Below are 24,419 nucleotides of genomic sequence, written 5' to 3'. Positions count from 1 at the left end.
TTTCCTGTCAAACGTACTCCAGCGATCTGTATCATTTACATCATAAAAAATATTTATTTACAGTGTAGTCATAAGAGGACAGTGGAAGTAAAGATACTGAGTGAGCTTAATATTTTATTGCTTCTCTCTTTTGACCTGATTAGTGTTTTGTAATCTTAAATCAATATAAAATAATTTATGAATTGTAATTACATGATCAATTGTAATCAAGAAATTTCTGAAAATTATTACGTTTTTTGTATTTTATTTTGCTTGCTATTTATATTTTCTTCTTGTTTAAGCATTTTAAGATATGTTGTCTTCTGTATTTAATGTTTTCCCTGTATTTTACTTTTACCAATGTTGATTCCTATATTATTAATTTATATATAAAAATGTTTTATTATAAATATATAATCTTTACATATCATGTGTTCCCGGGGAATCAATATATATAATTATATATATATAATTATTATTTTGTATTTTGTTATTGTTATTTTCATATTTGTCAAGATTTTTGAACCTTTCAATAGATAACCTATAGAAAACCTATCCGAAAATCTAATAGATTTTCAGTGATTTTGTATGTTAGACTATTCTGACTTCATTAAACTCTAATGTGCTCATGATGATGACTACTTTCACAAACAGCAGCTCACTATAAATATGTTTGTTTCTGTGCAGCCATCACCTCAGCGGTTTGCAGTGTGTAGCCTACATTAGAAACAGTCATGGGTTTTATAGCTTTATTGCAAGCTTACACAAGACAAAGTTCACTTCTGAATCTGTAGCCTAACCTAGGATTGTGGAACTGGAAGTTACATTGGTGTTCAAATTAGACTGGAAAAGATTAAGTACAATCAAATGAAAGGGGACTAGTAATTTAAACGATTTCAGAATAAGCAGAAATTACAGAGCACTTTTATCATTTTGCGATAAGTTTCTTCTTATTTAGCTTTCTTGGAAAAGGTTGGATTACATTACCAGCTCTGTTGTTCTGATCTATATTGTGTGTGTTTCATTCATTCTGAGTACATGTTTCTACAAGCTTCCAGATGCTGAGAGTAGAGTTCAGCGAACTCCTTCGCTGTGTTGAGCTGTAGTTCACACCAGCCAATCAGGAAGGTCTTCAGCACCTTCACACGGGAGCTATGGAAACGCTCAATCTGCCACACATTAGTCCAACAATTATACTATATCCTCTGTAAATGTACAATGTGGAGAACTGACGACCTTGTGACATGACTTCTGATCATGTTCAGATCAAGAAGTCATTGCACAGGGTTTTTCAGATTTTTCTGGTGACACATTTAGCAGATATTCTTCATTTGAATGAACATCATTCACAGTATTTACCTCTTGTTTAGCCACAGATGAGATCAGGTTGAACTCTTTCTCAACTGCTTTTTGAAATGCTTCCATCTGGAGTATTAGAAACAGAAAGACACGAGGTGAACACTTCAGTGTGGAAGTGTGTGTGCACAGAATGAATGGAAGATATGCAGATAATAACATACCACTTCTCTCTTATTGGCCTTGGCTTTTTCTGTACCCTTCCTAACTGTTTCCAGTTCAATCAGTTTACAGGTTCTTCTGAAGAGCATTTCCTGTAACAACACAAGCAGAAATCCACAGAGAGATTTTCACTGTAGTACTCTGAGATCTGTGTTTGCAAGATTCAGACAGAGCATGTGACTAACTAAACCTAAAACCATGAAAACATTTTCATTACTTGAAACATTAACTGAAATAAAAGAAACTAAAACAAAACATATTCTACGCCAAGGCAACGTTTCTCTTTTACATTTAGTTCAACTTCATGTACTAAAAATAACATTTTAACATTAAAATGAAATATGAAAATTGAAACAAATATAAGATATTAACAATAACGCTGGTCTGTGAATGTATTTTTAAGAACTCTTTCTGTCACAGATAGTGGTGACAAGTGACTGTTTTTATCTGTCATACTGATTGATTCAAAATCAAATCATTCAAATGAATTCCTTTTTGTTACAGAACAAAACTATTTCGGAAGAGCAAGAAAAGACAAATAAATTGGTACTAGTGTATCTAAACTAAAGGGTAAATTACTCTGTATGAAATGTTGTGTATAGAAGCAAGCAACAATACACATAATCAGTAAAACATACTTTCTCTGACTCTTGGTAGCGGGACTCCAGGTCCAGACCCAAACCAAGAGTAGACAGATTGTTACTAGCAACTTTCTCATAGTTTCGCTAAAGATACAGAAAAAAAGTATATACAATTATTTACATTTAACAATTGTAGATAAACAGAGGAATGACTAAGAACCCTTTAATAGTTGTAAAGCAGTCTTACCTTTACTGCCTCAATAACATCTGATAGTTTCAAACAAACCCTAAAGAAACACAACATCTGAATAAACTGATTATCCTCTTATAACACATAAACATGCATTTCTCTCACACAGTCTCTCTATAATCAATGTGTGGACATTAATGCAGACATTAACAGTGATATAATTTAGCAAATTCTAACTTGGAGAAAGCTACAGCAGCTGCATCATCCTGATTCACACAAAGATGAAGAGATGTGGCGAAATGTCCACAGGCCACAGCAAGCTCTGTAAAACATGCAAACACACAGTGGTATGTATCTATTCGTAAAACATACAAATAAACTTCTTGCAAATACTTACTTTGCTCTGTCATCACAACATCGAGTAATTTCTGTTGAGAGGAGAACACAAAATTGCAATTGAATTATATGAGTCCACTGGCCAAATAAAAACTTCAAGAAATAATTCAGCTTAAATAGTGTACCTCTGTGGCAACCTTTGATGAAGCGGCAAGATTAGTGTTTTTGTTTCTCTCATTCTGAAAGAAGTTGTCCACGTCCTGGGGATTATTAAATTACATGTGTGATATAAATTAGATCTACGATGTTTGTACATTCAAATTTCCTAATGTCACCACACAGTGCTGTGTTTGGTCAAAGGACTTTTCCCAGAGGTGTAAAGCCAAACTCACACACCAATACCTTATGACTTTCCTTCCTCATCTCCTCCACAGCCTGGCTGAGACGGTTAAAGATTCCTTTCCTGCCTCGCTGTTTTCCAGGAGACTAGTCAAAACATACATGCAATGACAAAAGTAAGATTATCAGCAAAGATTTTATCACCTGTCCTTCATAACTGATCAAAGTGGTGACATTGAAAAAATGATCAAACAGTATAAACATAAGTCTTTTCTAACAAAGCTGTTTTCCATGATGGAAAATCCAGTTAAAATCGTAGTTCCAATTTGGTATTGGTACCTTTTGAAAGAGTACCATCAAAGTGACCTTTTTTCCCCCTCAGAGTGAACACATACAGAACATGTAATGCTGTGTGTTTATAGCAAACCTCAGAGTTAATAAGAAAGCTGTCCAGTGCTTTGCACTTGCAGAGAGTTGGGTGTGCTGCCACCTGCTGGAGATAAAACTCCAAAGCCTTACAATAACTCTGCCAATCCTGTCCTAGAGCCAGGAACCCTGAACACATATACAGAAAAATGGATAAAATGCATTGCATAAGAAACAAAACATGAAAACATGTGGCACCTACGCAACAACAACAAAAAACTTACAAACTAGTTTACTAACATTATGCATTATGCCTATGCATATACAAATCATACATACCAAGTTGTTTGAGTGCCTTGGTTTGGGTATTTGACTGAGATGGAAGTGCTTTAGAGGGCAAAGGAGGAAACTGTGGGCATAATCATCTCATTTGAGTGTCTTTCTCATTCATACATATGATACTTTTCAAAATTAATAAGCAAATATGTTAATTGTGAGTTTTAGAGAATTCACTCACTATAATTCCCTGAAGTCCGGGAAGATTTTCTTCTGAGAATAGACTCTGTTGAAGCCAGTCAAAGTCCTCATACATTCGAAAAACACACACCCCGGCACTGCTGTTCAACTGAGGGAAAGTGATTGTAATGATATTTTAATGTTCAATTCAGCGTAAAACTACAACATGTTTTAAGCATTTACCAGGCATCTTACTTTCTGGGACGCGATAGCAAATGTCAAAACATCTCCATCCTGAGTCACATCAGTGATTCTGATGCTGTTTGCACTGACACTTAGTGCTGCTTCTGCACTTGAACCTTCCTAAAACACTCACACAGTCATGTTCATTAACACAGTACTAACAAATTATGTGAAATATAATCACTCATGGTAATTTTAATTAGCAAATTTGTGTTGAGCAATATAATAGAGCTTATATCTCTTGAGGTAATAATAATAATAATTATAATTAAATATTTGTTTTTACAGTTTTAGTCATTTACTAAGAGCATTGCATTATGAACTAACATTAATTAACAATGATTAATAGCATATTTTTAACTGATCATACATTCGAAAATATTGTTTTTCTAATGTAAATGACCAATGCTGTAAAACTACATTTCATGATATCTAAAGCATAATTTAATATTAACAAATGTAACTCTGCCTCCGATCAGCAGATGGCTGAACTGCATGTTAGTCATGTGATAATCACAACCAGAAATAGTTACTTACCATCTTCCTTTCATTCAACTGGTTGAATCTTCAAAAGGGAGGGAAAAACAGAGATATGAGATAAAACTAAAAGTAGATCGGTCTCTCAGTACACCATATGAACCATTTTATTGTCTTCTCTCTTCTTCACCTCAGTTTTCTACTCTATTTCCCTTCCTTCCTTGCTTTCTCTCTGGTCGATACAAAATGCTCACACGTACATTCCTGCTGAGACAGGATATCCTTCGGATCAAAGGTCACTCTAGTCCTGCAATTTGGACCTATGTGAAATTTTATAGAATATAGCTTTTTAACGTCCTCTTTCAAATGACATCTGGAATAAACTCACACATTACATGTGAACAAAGTAACTTGTAAAGCAACTCATTAAAAGCTACTGAGTAACTAAGCAGAGTTACACTGCAGTCAGGTGCAACTCATAAACTTTGCCCAGTGTTCATAACATGTTGCCTGGTTTTAAATAATTTAACAAAAAAAGGCAGTGACAAACACAATGATACACTTCATTAGAACAGAAAAACGACAAATACTCAGCATATGTTAAATCATCTATGATGTTTATGATATAACATCAATTTTATGGACAAGAGTGACTTCTGTCTTCACAAGCTGAAAAACTGATGGCAAAAATTTAATAATTATGGTTAAGAATAGCGATGGGATAAAATCAAACAAAAATCTTGTCATTCTTTATTTTAAAGTTGCAATTCAGTTACATTTTAGTACAAAGTTTCACTGCCACTGCTGCTGAAGACTGACATGCATCCAGACTAACTGATGCAGCTTGTCAAGTCCAACAGATTGCAGTGATTTTCAGACTTGTACTTTTACGTGGAGTGTTTGTAGTAAGATAACAGTTCATCCAGACTCTGTGTTGGAGCAGTTTGTGCTTGAGAAGGTTGTGCATATGTGGGTATGTCAGAAGGCTGACTAGAGGTAGACATGCTCTCAGTGTCATCTCCTGTAGATTTTTGGGATTCAGACCACTTGAAGGGAAGTTTTCCTTTGCTCTGCCATTTGTCTGTGGCTCTATTGTGATTGGATCTTGTGTCATCTGCGTAATAAGCAGAAGGAGGAGCAAACTCTGTGTCTCGCTCATCTCGACGACGACTGGTCCATTGACCCCAGGAGAACTCTGGAAAAGGAAACAAACCTTGTGCATCTTCAAAAAAGCAAATGTAAACACTAGAGCCAATTAAGAGGAAGAAAAGAATATGGCTGTGCATGATTATGTACCTTTGCCTCTGTCCCACTCTCTTACGTGTGGAACGCCAGGTTTGGTGTCTTTTCTCTCTTGAATCTCTACTTCCACTTTCCGCACTGTTGAAGGGGCTGGAGGTCCAACCAAACCTCCTTCATCCTCTTCATCATTCCCAGCATCACCAACAGCAGCTACAACAGAACATTAGACATTATCCAAAAACAACCACATATACCCTAACAATTCATCACTAAAACAAAGATACACATTAATAACTATTCATTAAATAACTAATATACAGCAACACACCCTCTTCTTCATCTCCTGGCTCCAGCTTGCTTTTCTTCATCCTCCTCATCCTCACTTTAGCGAGTCGAGCTTCGAGCTGAGCTTTCCTCTTCTCCTTCAGCTGCTCACGTTTGTGGCGCTGATCTGTGGTCTGCAGAAAGAAAGAGAATTGTAAAAAGCTGATTTAGACTTTAGCTAGTAGTAGAGAAGCTAAGGATATAGTGAGCTCATATATAGACAGCAACCTAGCTGAAATGAACAAATATTGATTTAAAATATACAATAAATAAAAATGATGATTTACTGGTCAGATTAGCTGTCTATCAGCTGATATTGAACATTTATTGGATACTGGATGGGCTATTTGAAGTCTTTGCTAAGCACACTTATCAATGACACCTTAAAATGCGCTCTAGCTAGGCAGCTCAATCTAATTTAGAAAACTCATTTAATTCATTTGATCTGACCTGGTCTCTCAGCATGTCTAGAGTTTCTCTCTGTTTTCTTCGTTGCTCCTCGTCCTGGGCAAAAGCAAAATACCCAACACCCAGCTCTCTGGCCTCTGAAACAGACACAAAAAAAAAAATCCATATCAGACACTGTGAAGATGTAACTCAACACTCACACAAAAGCACTTTTCCTATACAAAAGACAGATTGCAGTGCGTGTAAAGACCAGTCCTCTCCATCACCTTGTTCTTTGATATTTTCATAGTGAATGGGTCCAACAGGTTTCTTCATCTGCTCTTCTTCCTCTCTCTCCCACTGCTCTCTCTGCATTTCTCTCCTCATGTCATCAGATAACAGTGTCCTGTCAGCACCTGTCACCCTGCACACAATAAAAAAAAGATACTGAATAAGCAGGAACAATACCAATTTGTTACAAACAAAAAAAGCAGGTAAAGGTAAGAACAATAAATTTACCTCTTGCTCTGGAGTTCTTGGTCCATTTTCTGAAAATCTGGTAGGTCTTTCCTCAGACATCTTCGAGAGCGTCCTAATGCATCAACATAGTCCACCCTTAAACAAAAGAGAGCAAGAAACCGACAGCTGAGTTCAAATCATACTGCCTCTTCATCCAGTTCAAGACACATTTATAAACACATGGTACCATTCTTCATTTGCGTCCTGTGGGGGTGGAACAGGGATGTTCACATCAGAGTCCTCTCCATCTCTGTCCCCTGCTACACTTGCAGTGCGTGTCTGTGGTTCATTCCTCTGGTTGATGATCTTTTGGGTGAAGTCCACTAGATAAAGACTTTCAGTCTCCTCATCTAAAGATTAAAAGAAATGCAGTCTACTTCAATACCAGTTCATTTTCTGTTACACAAAGCAGAGGAAAATTTGTTTCAAGAAGGGAATGCTTTGCATGTAGGAATGCCAGCAAGCATATACCTGGGAAATCTCCTTTTGTCATCTGTTCATAAAGACGTGCCTTTTCCTCCAATTTTTGCCTGCAAAAAAAAAAAAATCAACACAGACATTAATATGATTATATTACACAATTTGAACAATGAATGAGCTTTATAGTATGCTCAGATGTACCTGAATAATTAATTCTCTGTTAACATCATTATATTTTTAACATCATCTTAACAATTTATACTCTGTGTATAGTAAATATATTCCAAACAATATTTTATAAAAAAAAATTGTCATCATTTCATCATTATATTCTATTATATATTAGAGTTACATTACCGTCATTACATCATATATCAGCACTCAAAACAGTAAAGGGTTTCCAATTATTATAATCACATTAATAAAAAGTATTTAGATCACAAATAAAAAGTTTCATAATCTGTCCTCATTAGTATGAGTTCTTGTTTTTCCAATATGTGAATGTCAGACAGTCTGCATCAAATAAAATCATTTATGAAAATATTAAGGAAACAGGTTGTTATAGAATATTATTTTACCAAAACTATTAAACAAAGTGTCTTCTGCAAACATGCTTAAATTTTCACAGAATACCCAGTTTTGGGATTACCTGCATTGATATTTCGTTTTATTGGGTTATATACCCACATTAATACATTTTACTTTTAGACCAAAGAATTGTAATTAATGAAGAGGATATAAAGAAACAGAGTAATGTAGTACCCGTTTACCTGGACTTATCGAGTGTGTTTTCTTCCTCTGCAGTTTGCTGAACGTCCCTCTGAGCTCGTGCACTGACTCCTTCATTCTGTTTGCTCCAGATACTGGGCTTCTATGAGCACATACACACATAATCAAACACAACAGGCGTTTTATGTAATCATTCAGTGATCAAATCTAGCTGTATGCCCTTGTCTTACTTTAATATTTGTTTTAGCCTTCTGTGCGGCTCCTGCATCTTGGCCAAGTCGGTCGTGCTTAAATTGTTCCTGTTTCCGATATAATTCCGCTTTCAAATCAACCAGCTGAAATGTAAATAAAGTAGATGTTAGTTAAGAGATGTAAAAGGATCTAGCAATCTTTCCCAGTTTAAAAACAGCCTCACAATGCAAGTTTATTATTAGCTGTCATGCTAAGCTAACTATAACACACTAACAAAACTACAATGCTAATTCCTCTTGTTTAAAAGAGCACTTTAAGATAGGAATTACTTACCGATGACGCAGTAACATTGTATGGTTTCTTCTTTTTATCCATATTAACTAGCTTTTTAGGTAGACCAGGCTAACACTGACATTCGGAGAGCAAAACAGTGTCTCTGTAAAGAACAAATGCAGTCTGCCATCTACTGTCTCGGAGGTCACACTACAAGTTTTTACTTTTTTGTTAGTGAGAAAAAAAAAATATATATATATATATATATATATATATATATATAATGTAAATAAAAAAAATACAAATTTAACAACAAGTTGCTTTAAACTGCCATGGCCACAAGTTACTACCAAGTTAAATGTACAGAAATTATGCTGGTACCATGTCATAAAAACATGGTAATACTGTTGTAAATTTTTTGTTATTAAAAAAAATGAAAACCAAAACTAGCTTCTAGTTAAATTTAATAATAATATACAATATAATAATAAAATGCTACTCTGATGCATCCTTATGATGCATTGATCAAAACAAAATTAATTAAATACAAACCAGAACCATAAATATAAACCTGAAATAAGTTTTTCACATTGGTAGGATGACCATGTTGTTGAAAGCGCATGCTGCCAACCACGTACAAAGGTGAGTCCACTTAAAAGTGTGTTCGCATCAAATAGGCCATGAGTTCCAGTTACAGAGGAATTACCAGGTCAGTCAAATAAATCTGCTATGGCAATAGCTCAGTGGTCTAGTAACACTAATAGCTATTGACACAGCAGTTTACCGCCATATGACTTTACTTGTCTGTTATCATCATATTCATATCACCCCAAGGGAAATCTCTCTCACACACCTACAGAAACAATCAGGGATTTTTAGTTCTGTTTGTTTTCAGTTACAGTTGTAGACTTTAATGCTAATTGTTAACCCAAGGCTATTATAAAAGTGAGAGGCAGATCTCAGTGTGCAGACCTACTGAAGCAGTTGAATCATTACAGAAGGTGGTGCTGACTTTTTACAATTTCTGTGCATTCTGCATACATATTTGAGACTTTTAAAGTGCAGCCATTCAGAGTGTTGTCGTAAAACAGAACTAAACCAGGTGACTTCCCAGGATGCCTCTGCGTCGTCGTGCCAGCCACATGTTTGTGCTCTTATGTGCTCTTTCCTTGTGTGTTGAGTCTGTGAAAGGTGGCACCAGCTTCCTCAGTCCTGCTCAGAAACCACAGGTCAGTGTGTGTCTGATGGATGTGTTATATGTTTGGAGTAAACCAAATGTGTCAATTTAAAAATGAAGAATGTCAAAATTACATAAATTAGTGCTAAAAGTTTGGCATCAAATGTGTCAAATTTTAAGGGTCGAAGGCCACCCCGGATGGGCAGAAGAGATGTTGCAGAGCCAGAGATCCCAGTGATTAAAGAGGATGACCAGTTCATGGTAAAAAAAAAAAAAAACCTCAATGCAAATGCACTTTTGAATAGGATTTCAATCAGTAATTACTAATTAAGTCATAATTTGTTCTCACAATTCGTTTAGATGAGTGCTCCGTTCGAACTGTCTGTGTCTCTGAGCGAAGCGGAGTATGAGAAATATGGTCCTGTTCTGCAGAAGGTTCTGGTCAATCTTCTTGGCGATTCGCCACTTGGTGAGTTAAACTCTTATTTTAAGAACAGATCCACACAAGTAACTATAAAAATGGTGAATGCGATAAAACAGCTAAATATTCACTATGGAAAATGGTTTCATTTTCCAGAAAGTGTCTTAGATCCTTAAATAACCCTGAAAACTAAAATTGCTTTCTGGCAGATAATTCTTCAAGATAAAAATGTGTTGTCTTTAAATAATTTTCTGCATAATTTTGTCTTCTGCAAAATTATATTAAATGGGTGTTCTTTTTTTTCTCTCTCCTCAGAATTCTGACAAGAGCTAAAAGTTCTACAAGATTCAGCTCCTTATAAACCATTAAAATGTTTGTAAAGTAGAAATGATGTAATAATCTTCCAAAACAATGACAAAATAAAGGATAAAAAAAAAAAAAAAAATCCATCTTTTTTGCCTCTGGTTTCTCTTCTCCTTGCTCAATCACATCTGTTTCACATTTAATAAAGTCTGAAATTAATTGTTGTTATTCTCAACAACAAAAAAATTAATTAATAAACCCACTCATACAAGATCATTTATTTAATTTTCTTATTTAGACAAAAGTTACTTTTATATAAAACCAACAGCTTGGTAAAAGCTATTTGTTGTGGGTTTTCACAATCTGTTTTACATTTTATTCTTGCATAAACTTTCACACAATAGCATAAGGAAAAATTACTTATTCTAATGTAAGGGAAGACACAAGCCAGCATTTTATGTCACTTATGTCTTACAAGCATACATAACTTGTAAGAATGCATGCAGATACAAAAGAACAAAAGAACCCTTAGAACAAAGAACCATTTTAAAACACGAAACTGAAGAGATATTAAAATTAATCATTACTAACATTTTTAACAGATTTGAAATTCCCTACAACACTTAAGTTTTCAATACTCATACACTTATTAGCACACACTTCAGTACATTCAAATATGGAAGACTAAGCTGATTGCAGCTAGACTAAGATTGCAAGGACTTCAGTTGCTATAGTAACATGGGGTTTCCAATCACAGGCCGTATATATGTCTGGTGTTCTGCCGGACTGTTTGCAGTACTGTGGTTAGGCTCTCGTTCTTCAGCAGACTAATCTCACGAAGAGTGTGTATGCCCATACCAGGATGAGCAAACCTGCATGTGGACTTAGGAACCTACAGAGAGAGGAATATTATGTATATTTAAAAGAATGTCAAGGCATGCACATTCAGTATATGCATGTGGAATCAAACAATGTGCGCCTAGTAAGATGCACTGATACCTGTCTGGGAAGGAAATATGGTGCATCCGTCTCTAATAGGATTCTGTTGAGTGGGATTTTCCTCACAGCATCTCGAGCCTCCGCAGCATTGTGGTACGTCACCAGTCCAGTGAAACCCACACACAGGTTAGAGAATTCACTTAGGAATGGCTCAATCACAGAGTAACTGTTGGTAAAACAGTGTCTAACACACAATGACTCAAGTTAGTATTTAAAAATGTATGCAAGTATATTTCCGTGCTTAATATTGTGCTCAATATTTCCATGAAAATGGTGTAATAAATTACAGAATTAAATTACATTTTAAAATAAAAAACTGTTAAACTGCAATAATATTTTGCAATACTATTGTTGTTTTTACTGTATTCTTTTAGAAAACAAATGTAGTCTTGTTAAGCCTTGTTTTGAAGCAGTAAAAAAAAAAAAATAATATATAATATATATATATATATATATATATATATATATATATATATATATATATATATATATATATATATATATATATATATATATATATATATATATATATTGTGCTATTTTCTAAAAACAAAAACCAGCAAGTTTGTTTTGGGAGCACTGACCTGTGTATTTTGTAATCCCAGGGGACACACTTCTTCATAATTTTCAGCAAATCATCATCAGCATCACGGCAATGTATAACAAGAGGCTTCCCAAGAGCGACGGCCAACTGCAACTGCCGTTCTAACACCTTGACACACAAAGACAAAGCAATTGTGAGGAATAATACATTTTAGTTTGATATAAATATATTTGGAAGTAATCATCCTGTCTGGCATACCTCTTTCTGCTTCCACGAGTCGGTGGAATTCTTATACGAGTAATCCAAACCGATCTCTCCGAATGCAATGGCCTTAGGGTGACGCATAGCACCCATGATGCTTTGCTCAGAAGCGTGGTTATACTCCTTGGCAAAATGCGGGTGGCAACCAAAAGCTCCCCACACTTTCTCCTCTCCTAGTAGCCCTTCCCAGATAGCCTCTCTCTCTGTGATCCGTGGGTTGCAGAAGTCGGCGATGCAGCCACTAAACTCCCTTGGGAAAGTACTCGCATACACACTCCGGAACTTTTGGAAACTCCCCCGGAAACCCAACTTCCCATAGAGCATGTCAAGATGACAGTGTGTGTCAATGAATCCAGCAGAATCTGATTGGGAGTAGTTCAAATCTGACAGCCAGAGGGGCTCCGAGCCAAGAGAGATCCTGCGAGTGGCACTGTCCCCAGCGAGGAGCATCCCTGAGGATGCATAAATACTTGACTCTGAAGTCCTGCGTGTAGTAACATGTGAGTAATCCCAGTAACCAGGTGTATATGGAGTGGAGGCAAAGGTTCTGAGCCCAGGGAAACCATCGTCCAGTGGAGAACCGCTGATGATAGTCTCTTTTAATTTGAGGGATTGTCTGACTGTCCGACAAGGCGTGTAGTTCCTGGGTGGCTCGAGCTCAGAGGCTGTATTCTGAGGGGAATGCTCTGACAAAAGCTCCACACCCCTGGCTGAGACGGTTGGGAAACTGTTATCCACTTCTGACTCCGGTTCCCACCGAGCTTGAGGGAATGTTGAAGACTTCAGAGCTGGTGATAAAGAGTAAGGATAGCGTTCCAAAGCTGGAAGAGTGTCACTATAGTCCACAAACCCACTTTCCTTTTTAAGCTCAGCTGTTTGTCGCCTCTTTGTTTCGAAAGACTCATCCTGTGAGAAAACCTGAACCTGCTCCGAGTCCTCAACGTCTGACCAATCCGGCGATTCTGGACGCTTTAGGATCACACTCTGTACATAGAGACAAAGTCAGTAGCAATTCTCTTAGAAATACATTTATAGTTGGACAAAAATAGCCATGCTTTCCATAGAGCTTCTTTTATAATACAGTGCTTAAACATATTAGACCACCTGTCATACTAAAGAGAATATATAAATATATTAGGAAGCTGTACAAAAACGTAATAAAAAAAAAAAAAAACATTTTATTGTTATTTATTACAAATAACAAACTGAAACAACTAAAGAATCTTTATATACACATAACTAAAAAAATTAAACATCTTTTTATATTTTATGCCATCCCTTGTTCTTGATAAAGGATTTCAAATAGTTTCTAATTGTCCCAAAAACTTGTCTTGGATTAAACCAAGGGTCACCAAACTTGATCCAGGAGGGCCAGTGTCCTGCAGAGTTTAGCTCCAACTTGCCTCAACACACCTGTCTGGAGGTTTCAAGTTTACCTTGTAAGACCTTGATTAGCAGGTTCAGGTGTTTTTAATTAGGGTTGAAGGTTAAACTCTGCAGGACACCACACTCCATGACCGAGTCTGGTGACCCCTGGATTAAACTTTTTTTTGTGATCCATCTTTGAATCCAACATATCCCAACAATAATTATATTGTAGAATTAGAAACACTACTGTGACTAAAGCGCTTACACATACTGGTGAAATAAATGATTTTGTTAATCACCAATACTGTAAGCTAAGGGCAGCTGTGGCACAAACCTTACATTGGGTGGTGGTCTAATACATTTATTAAGCACGAACATATACAGTTCAAAAGTTTGAGGATGGTATAATATTTTTTAAGTCTCTTACGCTCACCAAGGCAGCATTTATTCGATAATACACATTGTAAAAACTGAAATATTGTGAAACATTGCAATTTATATAACAGTTTTAATATATTTTCAAATGTAATTTATTCCTGAGGAGTCCCATGATCCATCAGAAATCATGTTAATATGCCGATTTTGTGTTCAAGAAACATTTCTTATTATCAAATGTTGAAAACAGTTGATAATATTTAAAAACAAGCATTTATTTAAAATTATCATTTGTTTTGTGAAAATGTCTTTACTGACATTTTTGATCAATTTAATACCAATGCAGCTGAACAAACGTATCGAACTTATAAAAAACAAACAAACAAAAAACTTAATCATTACCCTGGTGTCCAGCTTTATTTCTGTCCCATCATCTTCGGTGTCTATGAACTCCAGCAGGGGAAGCTTGTCATCTGTAGTCGCGATCAGTCGTTCAATCTTCTCACTGAATGAGCAGCAGTCAAGCTCAGATGTGCTTTTCTCCTCAACTACCTTTGTAATCTTATCTGGGGTTGTCTTTGCAGATAGACTTTTAGGCCCACTAACTGATGACATTTTGTCTGCATTCCCCATCGCATCATTCAGCGCTTTGAGGAGAATGACTTTCTGCCCTTGTTCTAGACTCCTGCTTTTCTTTCCTGCAGAAGGAGGTGAAGGTCCAACAGAGGACTGCTGACCTGAAAAAGTGTCCTGTATGTCACACACAAACCACAAGTCCAGTCAAATATATGCATTTTTTAAATACAGACATAGCACAAATGTATAATTTATATTATTACTTACCTCAACAGGACTGGTTTTCCTCAACAGTGCTCTGTGGCATCCAGTCAGTTTTATGCGTGCTTTGGGTGTACTGCGTGGGGTGCCGAGACACATGTTCTCCATGTCGCCCAGTCCAGTTGAACCAGTGGATGTGTTCAGGCCAGGAGAGCCAGCCTCTCTTATAGCAGCATCCTGATCATCTCCATCCCAGCATGTTGGCCGTGCCACACCCACACTGTTCTTCATCAGCTTTCTGGGGGAGCCCTTGGCCTTATTCAGCCATGTAAACTTAATCTTTTCCCTTTTGCGGTTCATCCTACTAAGACCTTAAGAAAAAAAAAAGGAAATGTATACATATAGTATAAAAATGATCAAAAATGAGAAATACAAACAGGTGCAGTCTTTTTAAGGCATATTTGAGATGGATTTATTTGCAGGTTCTTTGAAAAAAACAACAGAACAACAAAATTTGAGACTCACTTAAGTTAAATATAAAGTAATATTCATTTAATATTTACGTGTGTTTAAAAAGTTTTTTTTAAGGCATTTCCCTGCAGGTAAGTTAACGTTAAGCTAAAAATTTAAACACATCGGCGTCTCTTTTATACTTGTATTTATTTTTATACATGAAAAAAGAAAAGGTATAAACCTGTATGCGGTGTAAAACACGTTAACATATTAATGTTAACAATATTCAAAGAGCTATTAGTTAATTACAGATGCTAATGATTAGCAAAAGCCTCAAGTATGGCCTAAAACTGTGACCCCAAGCGTCAGGGCACATAACGACAAACACAGAAACGGTAACGTAAGTTAAACTATCTAAAAATGCGTAATAGTGTTTATTAAACACGATTCAATTCCAAGCAACAACAAAGATAATATTACAAACCTTAAGGCCTGTACGAAGGAATACGGTTCAGGTAGATCACGTGCGTATGTGATTAGCAATGCGTTCACTCCTGCCAACACTCAACATTTTACTGGACCCTGGGCCTAGACAGCGATGCACGTGAACGCTTGTTTGAGAGACGACTAAGTATGGAGTGTGCACATTTCTAGCACGTATGTATGCTTTGAGGGGATAAGAAAGGGCTTACCAAGTGCGTTATCGATTATAATTTTAACTTTATTTAACAGGTGTATACCAGGGTCGAATTGTAAAGAAACAATTTTTTTGTTTGTTGTTTTTTTGGGGGGGGATTTGGTCTTTCCATTATAACATTAGGTTAAACCCATACACAAACACACACTTGCATGCACGTGTCTGTGTGCCAAATGACATATATGATGCCCCTTATTTGGTGGTGTGTCATATCAACAAAAATTATACATATTTGCATGACTAGAAACTGCTGATCAACTGAATGGGCAAGTTGCAACTATGTTAAAATGTTTTTTTAATAATATATTCCCAATATTTAAGCAATATTAAGAGCATTTGGCACTTCTAATTTATTAGCAACCATATAAATACATATTAATTACTAATAAATGCTGGCTTGATGCAAAATACATTAGCTTTACATAATTAGAATGGACAAACAGACATATTTAAAAATATTTGGTAACTTTTTTTATTATTGTTATTTACAAAGACTTTTCCAAGTATGTAGCGGAAACAAGAGTAAAAGTATACAGAGAACTGTAATAAGAAAATATAATATTGCAAAGCCTTCCACACAAACACAGTCACACAAAATCTGCATTCGGCAGTCTGTGAAACCTACAGATACCTATGTTTGAAGAGTCCATTTGCTTAAGAAAATATTCCTCCTGATCTGAGGTTTGGCAGGTATTTTACAGTGCCAGACTATACTGTCCATTTGCGGTAATGGTGTACAGGTTTTCTTAGTAAATATGCCCTTATTCATTCATGTTAATGTTCATATTTTCATCTGTTTTGCTGTCCTCTGTTCTCCAGTAGCTTCTGTTCCACCCGCTGGCTAATGCGTTGTAGATCGGCGTGAATGCTGGGTCTCTGAGCAAGGTCATCTTGTAGGCAGCGGGCGATCTCCAACTGACAGATATCTTCGCTCTGCACCAACCGCCTCACAACTTGCAGACAGCGATCTCTCAAGGTCAACACTGGTAAACAAATATCAAATTCAATTTTAGATGATCAAAAAATTCACATCCGCAGTTATATGGCTAATTTACAAAATGACTGAATTGGTTATCAGTCTGAAAGAAATATGGCTACCAGGCAATGTGATGTTGGCAATTGAGACTTGTCCATTTTCAAGGGCAGCTGGCAAATACATCTCTTTATTGTTGACTACCATTGGATCGTCAGTTTCTGCATCCCGAAACATCCATGGATGTCCTGACAGGATCAGAAAAACAGTATGAGAAACTTTCGTTGAAACAGATCATTGCACTTCTTTAAGGGATAGTTCACTGAGAAAATTCTGTCATTAATTACTCGTTCCAAACCTGTTACCCTCATCAGTGACTTCTCATATAAAACAGCATTTTTGTTAGGTGTAAACTCTAAAAATAATTAAATCCAAAAGTATAGTTTAGTGTGAAATATTGTCAGAAATTTTTGATTAGGTTCAAAAAACCATTAAACTAAAACTGAAATGTGTTCGAATCACTTACACTTGGGTATCATTAATGTTTGAATCAATTTAGAGATTAATAATCACCTATGTGAAAACACTCAGATGTGTCAAAGTATACTTTGTTAGTTCATGATATAAACCCGAACAGTTTGGTCTGCCTGATGTAAAACACTTGTGTTGAGTCGTTTTGAACATTTACTGGCATAAAAGTTGTAACAGGCTGAAGTTCCCAAAGAACAAGTCAAACGTCTCAGACAGTTTTTTCTAATATTCAACAATAATTGTACGAACCCACATAAGTTGTCATTTTTCGCCCGGTGTACGGCTGAATATCGGCGTATGGCTGCGGCTCCCCGAGGAAGTTGATCCAGACGGGCTTCACGACGCGCGGACTGCAGTTACAGAACACCACGCAGGCCGGAGTCCGGCTGACCAGAGACCGGACCAGAGGCAGCGCCTGCGGCCCCTCCGCAGACTCCTGAGGCATCGCCAAAGACCAAACGAGACTAATGTAAAGATACGAATAGCAGCCACGCTGCAAGCAAATAAATACACGAACTAGAAACGCTAGAGTTCTCTTCTGAATAGCATAAACTCATGCGCCACGGCCTAATACATTGGGGAACGGTGGGAACGTAACGCGTACGTGACTATCAACATTTCATCTGTACAGCTTGTCGTCGTTTGTTGTGACTGCGTGATCACGTGAGAGCCAGTGAAGAAAACTGCGTCATTGCGTAGCAACATCTCCCTCTGGCGGTTTGGTCGGAAATGAAACAGTACAGTAAAACATTACAGTATAAACTACAGTACTTCTGTCTCTGTCTCTCTCTCTGCCTATCTCTTAAATGGCATAAGAATTATGAAACAACAGACATTTCTAACATTATGCTTCACTGCTGTCACATTATTCAGCAAAAAGCTTAAACAAATTTGAGCAAATTAATACAATTTTGACCCTCCCTGTGAAATCCAGGCTAGTCTCAAAATCTAATTATGAGATAACAAGCATCAAAGTTTGATTTCAACCTTTAATTTCACTATGACTTCAATCTTTGACATGGTCACAGCATTAAAGATATCAAGGTTACGGTTTCACAGAATGTTCTTTAGCTTATGAAGGATGATTTTATGTAACTGACAAAAAATAATTTTGCAATAATAATTTTCCATTTTGTACAAATTTCCAAGTTTGTCCACAAATGTGTGATCAAACTATAGCTATGTTTGGATTAGAATACTTGATATTTCCACAGTATATCCATACACTATCATTTTTATTTAAGTGTTTACACAAATATTTTAACACATTACAATAATCCCACTTGTTAACATTAGCTAAAAATGAGCAATATATTTGTAACAAGATTTATCTCATGACCGTTAAATAATAACAGATCATTTTCAGAATTAAACATTTACCAAGATTAAACACGATGCAACATTTCAGAAGCGGTTTATTGTCGAGAATTTATCAGCACTGAACAGTATTTAATCTCTTGAACATTACAGATATGCAAGTCAGTGTGTATCATGTTTTTTTTTCTTATTACAGCTATGTTTCTAGTGAAGAATGAGTGTGTATGTGTGCTGATTTTCTGTGTAAACTGTGTATTTTGCACTCAATTTAATGGGCGTGCACAGAGTCTTTATATTTTAGGAATTTTCTCAATGCAGACTGCAGTTTCTCGGCAAACCAATTCCGTCCTGGATACAAGTTTTTGGCTTTCAACTCGACATACACATCATATCATCTTTCAATGAAATGGTATCCAAATAAAAAACATGTAGACTGAGAAATACAAAACACCCTTTGATAATTGCTCTTGATATTGAGTCTAGATAACATAAAAGGTAACTCCCTGATATTTCCTTTATTATTCACCAACTAACCATTTTAGCCAGGAGTTGTGTGCCAAATGGACACAAGCACATGGGACATAGCATATGGGGAATTATTTAATTCAAGCAGTTTAGATCTTGTTTTGAAGAAGTCCAAGAGCATTTGACTGGTTGAGGTATTCTACATGATTGTTGATTATGTTGCTAAAAGTGGGCATGAAAAGACTTTCTGTAAGACTAAATGAGATCATCACACTTTGGTGTTAAGAGATTTGACCCTATTTTAACACAATACTCATAAACATCCAATCAAGATGACATCTTGCTTAACGGTTATCTAGGCAGTAATAATGAAGAAAAGACTGCTAGACGGTAAATTAAGTGCATTACAACAGACTGTAATATCATAAAGAGCCCATCTGGTATGATATTGCACGTATCAGGCTGTAATTTACACAGCACAAGGTGTGTGAAGGCAACAACTTGCATTCTGTTCTTTCTACTCCTTTATCTTAAGCTACCCTGTCCCCTTTTCTTTCCTCTCCCTGTTCATGCACACATCTACACATATAAACTCACAAACACACTTTCTCTCTCTCTCTGGGTGAGGATTTGGGGTCAACAGAAGAGACCCCTGGGGGAGCATATGCTTGTGGGCTGTAGGGTTAAATGTCACAAGTAATGCTCAGATCACATTACAGGCACAGCAAGCGTGACCCCTCGACACCCTCCTCGCCCTGTGGGATTGTCGGTAAGAGGGCAGAACGAGTCAAACCCCAGAACCGAGGTGGACTCAGATCTTTTTTTACTGCTGAGAACTTCCAGCCCATATGAGAGCCACAGGTTCTGCACTGAGCAATTGTCCATGCATACCTAAGCAAAGAAATAAATGCATAATTACATGAAAATTGATAAAAAATACATTTTGGAATGTACAAAAGATTTGACTCTCACCCTGGAAACCAACTATGTAGTGTGGAAGGTCGTCCAATCAGGTTGAGGTTGTTGGCCTTGTAGACTGTAAGCGTCTCGTGAACATAGCCATGTGGATTCACATATGCTGCCATTGGCCCATACAGAGAGAGACTAAAAACAGAGGAGTGTTGAATGACTATTTGTTTTCATTTCAAATCTCAAAAGGAAAGATCACCCACAAAATTGTAAGTCTTTCATCATTTACTCAGGATTCATACACTTAAACCCCCCAGTTCACCATAATTGTCAAATCTGAGAGTTACAATAAAGGTATATGATGACTTAATGACGTAAACTTTGTTCTTTTTCTGAAATAAAGCTATCATATGGTTTCAGAAGACTTGGAAATGGAAGTAGCAACAGACACTTTTTTTTCCACATTGTGAGGTATATTAGAGTAAAATGGATTATCGAGGAAGAAAAAGTGTAGGGTGAGGACTTGGGTTCTATCCATCAGCTGTTGATTAAGCTTGTAGTTGATTATAAGAAAGTCTGTTAGTGTATAGAATTGAGGTAAAAATGTTTTTATGCATGAATTAATTGATCACAATAGGATCAACAACATGCATTTAGAAAATAAGACTGGGTGAATTTTTATTTCCTGTTGACGCTTGACACACTTTGGTGCCTTGAATCACCATCCACTTGTGATCACACAAAAATGAATTTATTTTCATTATTTACTCACCCTCAATAGAGTTATTGTGGCGAACACAAAAGAAGATATATTGAAGAATGTGAGTCCCCATTGACTTCCATGATATTTTTTCCATACTATTGAAGTTAACGAAGACCAACAACTGTTTGGTTACCCACATTCTTCATAACATCTCACTCTGTGCTCAGCAGAAGATATAAACTCATACAGGCTTGTGTACACGATAACAGAATTAGCATGTTTGGGTGAACTGTTCTTGTAATATTTTGAGTGTGACTAAATTCTCAGTGTTTTTAAAGTTATTGTCTGTACCTGAAGATCTCATTCTTGCTTGTTATCTCTGTATCCTGGCACTGTTTACAGCAGAGAGAGGTGCACTGTAAGGAAACATAATATTGCAATGCATATTGTTACTGGACAAAATGAGAGACTTACATAAACATTTATAGACAGAGACAACCAAACATAAACACACCCTGTCCATGATGTCCAACTCACAACGCAGTCTCTGGATGGCACTGCCAATCTTCAGCAGCTGCAGTCGCAGAGCATCATCTATTGGCAGACACGCGGCCACCCTGTATGAGAAATCTGCAGGGAGAGAGACACTATAACTACTGGACTGTGTGTGTGAGCTTGAGAGCATCTGTGTGCCTGAACCCAGTGTGTACCTGTGGGATTCGTAGGCAGGGACTCGTCTTTGAGGTTTTCATCCCATTCATGGAGCTGTCTCTTTACTCTGCTCATGAGAGTTTTCTAGAGAAGCACACACACAAGCATCAGTGCTAAAATGTTGTAACTCACATTATAAAAATGCTGATGTTTTTTTTTTTTAAATGTATGTCTTTAGAACATTTGTCAAAAGCACTGTTCATTTCTAAGGGAAATTAATCACACCTTTAAGGCTTACTATGCAAAATGAGCATTTGAAAAATGGATAAAGTAAAATGTATAATATAATAAAATTAATAAAGAGAGATAAATCTCACAGAGTCATATAAGGCATACACCCAAGGAGGCCATGAGGTCATACTAGCACAACGAATCTTCTTCTGTAAAAGAAAATAAGAGCATATTATATGAAGAAAAAATTATGTTACTTATGACTTACAAGGGTGACTTAAAAAAAGAAAAAAAAACTGATTCCAGAATGTTTAAGAACTGTGTGTTCTTTAATAAAAACAAATGATGTCCATCAGTTACCTGTCTACAGATCTGGATGCACCGGTCCTGCGGTGGTGGTGTTTGTGAGTGTTTGATCTGTGGTGTGGGTGTGTGTAAGCGGGGCAGGAACTGCAGTGCACATAAAGGGTCTGGCAGAATCTTCTCAGGTAAAATCTGTACTTTTGCCTGACGAATCCTGCGAAAACAAAAATGTGCATGTATGGCAGTGTCTCTTTCACATTTCATTCCTGAAGATTAGCAAGGTGGTTTATTACTGCAGTACATTTTGTGGACAGCACATTGTAGCGAAAGCATTTATATAGCCCTACCCATCTGCTTGTGTGCGTATTTCATGCACTCTGAAGCGCTGCCGTCCAACAGCTTTGATCTTCACTGTCTCTATGCCGTACTCCTGTTCTTCACGAAAAGCATAGATCTCTGCAGTCGTCCCAAACTCCGCTTTTATCTCCACTCCACTCGCATCAGGACTGGGAGAGATAGAAACACGTCAAACTACAAAGTGCATGTACAAATGTAAGAAATATAAATACACCTGCAACCCCTCCACTGCAACCTGCAGTGTTCTCGAAGAAGAATCAAAGGTAAGTGATCATTAATGTGGAGCAGTTATTATTCTGCATCTTGGGACTGTTAATACCTGTATGCAAGCACTGCAAACGTGCGGTCTTGGCTTATGAGGTTGCGGAACATGCTGACCTCCTGTGGCCGGAAAAGCTGCAAGGGTAGCGTCTGGCCTGGGATCAGAATGAGTGTGACTTGGGGAAGAACTGGCAGATTCTGCACACTGTCCTCATCATGCAGGGTACGGCCGTGAAACTCCTCCATGTCGGAGCCCAGATACTTCACAACATACACACAACAAACCTGACTGAATCAATAAGGTGCTATATACTTAAAATGGTTTTAAACATACACACAGTACACACACATACATTATGGAAACAAAAACTTTTATCTTTGATGCAATTAATTGTGCTTAATCGTTTGACAACACTAGTTTAAATGTACTGTTGACAGATGACACTCACAGCGTGTGAAGTTGGCAGACTGGTGTCAAAGTTTATAATACTTGGCTTTTCTGCATCCTCACCATCTCGATCCTCAGTCTCCATGTCATCCTCTTCTTCTTCTTCATTTTCTGTAGAAAGACAGAAAGATTAGAGCTAGAATATAATCTCACTTATCCCAATCAACATCACATCGTGTTTATTCATTGGGGACAGAAGAGAACTGGTCCCCCAAACTGACTCCAGTTTCTAACAAGGTTTTATTCCCTCCATTTCTGTCACCTCATGGAGTTTGGGTTCCTTTCCATCCTCGCCTCTGACTTGATTAACTGGGGTCTAACAGACACTTAATACTCAATAATATATTATCGATTTGACAGCACTGACACTATTGGATGACAACAAAATTTCAACTGAATTGAGCTGAATAATGTCACAGTTGACTTCTGTGTTATAGCTGGGTCAGATTTGTTCATAATTCATGAATTTTGCAACATCGACATTGGCATTTAACTGAATTGAATTACTTTTTAATACTATGAAGCTGCTGTGAATCGATCTCTATTGTTTAAATTTAACACTAGAAAAATAAAGGTTACTTCACTTGACTTATTATTTCACTGTATTCTCTTTTAGTATTCACTTTCACTTTGTCAACTACATCTACATTTACATTCACAACCTGTTTCAATTTGCTTTCGATTTTAACCATACAGAGTCATTTGAGGACAACCAGGCATGCATAAAGCCATTAATAAGCAAAGTGCAAGCAAATATCTCATCTGGATAAATAACACAATGATTATAATAACGAATGTCTGTTGACAATACAATGAAAGAACAAAATGCGTGCACGCTTCACTCAACAATATTGTTGCAGCTATTAAGGCTACAGAAACGAAACGTGTCGCAGAATATCGTTATTAATTAAGTGTTTTACATAACAGGTGTACGCAGACACCTGAAGATTGCAGAGAAGCCCCCTTGTCAGCTGCCAGGATCTGGATCTGTCAGTAAAGATCTCCCTGCATGTTCTGAGCAGGACATGAAGATGGCATGATTTTGATACTACTATATACTCCGTGTTTATTAGGAAACTGGCAGGCATACGTACCTGGCAGGAGTTGTAATTGGTTGCCCATTTCGTCGTTGAGGTTGTTGTCGCCTCCACCCCTCTCTGCAGCCATAACCGTGTGTTTACAATCCGCTCTCAACAAGCGCAGCACTATCGTGAAGAGATATGTGGGGAAGCACACACAGCGCCCTCACGTGAGTGGATGTCAGAGCTCCAGTGAATTTGACTCATTCTATTGAATCGAATCTTTTGAATCAGTTCACTAAAAA

General features: G+C 36.9%; 6 protein-coding genes across 7 annotated transcripts; 1 reads left to right on the top strand and 5 right to left on the bottom strand.

Moving 5' to 3' along the window:
* Positions 1–714: 714 nt before the first annotated feature.
* si:dkey-28n18.9 (sorting nexin-5) lies at positions 715–4,865 on the bottom strand. The gene is made up of 15 exons (XM_052558798.1): positions 4,676–4,865; positions 4,546–4,573; positions 4,021–4,128; positions 3,827–3,934; positions 3,649–3,718; positions 3,371–3,498; positions 3,007–3,090; positions 2,790–2,864; positions 2,666–2,696; positions 2,506–2,590; positions 2,326–2,365; positions 2,136–2,222; positions 1,500–1,589; positions 1,339–1,404; positions 715–1,148 (listed from the first exon to the last, which is right to left on the bottom strand). Exons 2-15 carry the CDS (start codon positions 4,546–4,548, stop codon positions 1,005–1,007), a joined length of 1,119 nt encoding a protein of 372 aa, XP_052414758.1. The 5' UTR covers positions 4,549–4,573; positions 4,676–4,865; the 3' UTR covers positions 715–1,004.
* Positions 4,866–5,212: 347 nt separating this feature from the next.
* ccdc174 (coiled-coil domain containing 174) lies at positions 5,213–8,775 on the bottom strand. The gene is made up of 11 exons (XM_052558795.1): positions 8,632–8,775; positions 8,337–8,441; positions 8,148–8,248; positions 7,429–7,487; positions 7,145–7,307; positions 6,958–7,053; positions 6,726–6,862; positions 6,502–6,596; positions 6,056–6,185; positions 5,782–5,937; positions 5,213–5,680 (listed from the first exon to the last, which is right to left on the bottom strand). The coding sequence occupies exons 1-11, from the start codon at positions 8,671–8,673 to the stop codon at positions 5,373–5,375; spliced, it is 1,392 nt and encodes a 463-aa protein (XP_052414755.1). The 5' UTR covers positions 8,674–8,775; the 3' UTR covers positions 5,213–5,372.
* Positions 8,776–9,527: 752 nt separating this feature from the next.
* On the top strand, positions 9,528–10,637 carry ghrl (ghrelin/obestatin prepropeptide). The gene is made up of 4 exons (XM_052558816.1): positions 9,528–9,800; positions 9,929–10,009; positions 10,109–10,217; positions 10,485–10,637. The coding sequence occupies exons 1-4, from the start codon at positions 9,687–9,689 to the stop codon at positions 10,490–10,492; spliced, it is 312 nt and encodes a 103-aa protein (XP_052414776.1). The 5' UTR covers positions 9,528–9,686; the 3' UTR covers positions 10,493–10,637.
* Positions 10,638–10,735: 98 nt separating this feature from the next.
* Positions 10,736–15,893, bottom strand: tatdn2 (TatD DNase domain containing 2). 2 transcript variants are annotated; one of them, XM_052558784.1, is made up of 7 exons: positions 15,734–15,893; positions 14,863–15,167; positions 14,422–14,769; positions 12,274–13,260; positions 12,056–12,183; positions 11,472–11,655; positions 10,736–11,364 (listed from the first exon to the last, which is right to left on the bottom strand). In XM_052558784.1, the coding sequence occupies exons 2-7, from the start codon at positions 15,154–15,156 to the stop codon at positions 11,224–11,226; spliced, it is 2,082 nt and encodes a 693-aa protein (XP_052414744.1). In that variant the 5' UTR covers positions 15,157–15,167; positions 15,734–15,893; the 3' UTR covers positions 10,736–11,223. The 2 variants fall into 2 exon arrangements, with proteins under 2 accessions (XP_052414744.1, XP_052414743.1); XM_052558783.1 differs by lacking the exon at positions 15,734–15,893 and adding an exon at positions 15,491–15,510.
* Positions 15,894–16,394: 501 nt separating this feature from the next.
* Positions 16,395–18,102, bottom strand: vhl (von Hippel-Lindau tumor suppressor). Its single transcript, XM_052558811.1, has 3 exons — positions 17,700–18,102; positions 17,045–17,167; positions 16,395–16,929 (listed from the first exon to the last, which is right to left on the bottom strand). Exons 1-3 carry the CDS (start codon positions 17,893–17,895, stop codon positions 16,736–16,738), a joined length of 513 nt encoding a protein of 170 aa, XP_052414771.1. The 5' UTR covers positions 17,896–18,102; the 3' UTR covers positions 16,395–16,735.
* Positions 18,103–18,848: 746 nt separating this feature from the next.
* crbn (cereblon) lies at positions 18,849–24,355 on the bottom strand. The gene is made up of 11 exons (XM_052558796.1): positions 24,190–24,355; positions 23,097–23,206; positions 22,706–22,908; positions 22,377–22,535; positions 22,087–22,243; positions 21,873–21,935; positions 21,555–21,639; positions 21,359–21,474; positions 21,196–21,260; positions 20,205–20,336; positions 18,849–20,123 (listed from the first exon to the last, which is right to left on the bottom strand). The coding sequence occupies exons 1-11, from the start codon at positions 24,260–24,262 to the stop codon at positions 19,946–19,948; spliced, it is 1,341 nt and encodes a 446-aa protein (XP_052414756.1). The 5' UTR covers positions 24,263–24,355; the 3' UTR covers positions 18,849–19,945.
* Between the last annotated feature and the right edge of the window lie 64 nt (positions 24,356–24,419).

The sequence above is a fragment of the Carassius gibelio genome, chromosome B6 (genome assembly GCF_023724105.1).
Source record: "Carassius gibelio isolate Cgi1373 ecotype wild population from Czech Republic chromosome B6, carGib1.2-hapl.c, whole genome shotgun sequence".
Lineage (NCBI taxonomy): Eukaryota > Metazoa > Chordata > Actinopteri > Cypriniformes > Cyprinidae > Carassius > Carassius gibelio.
Note: the sequence above shows the minus strand (reverse complement) of the source record. Positions and strands in the feature narration are given on the sequence as shown.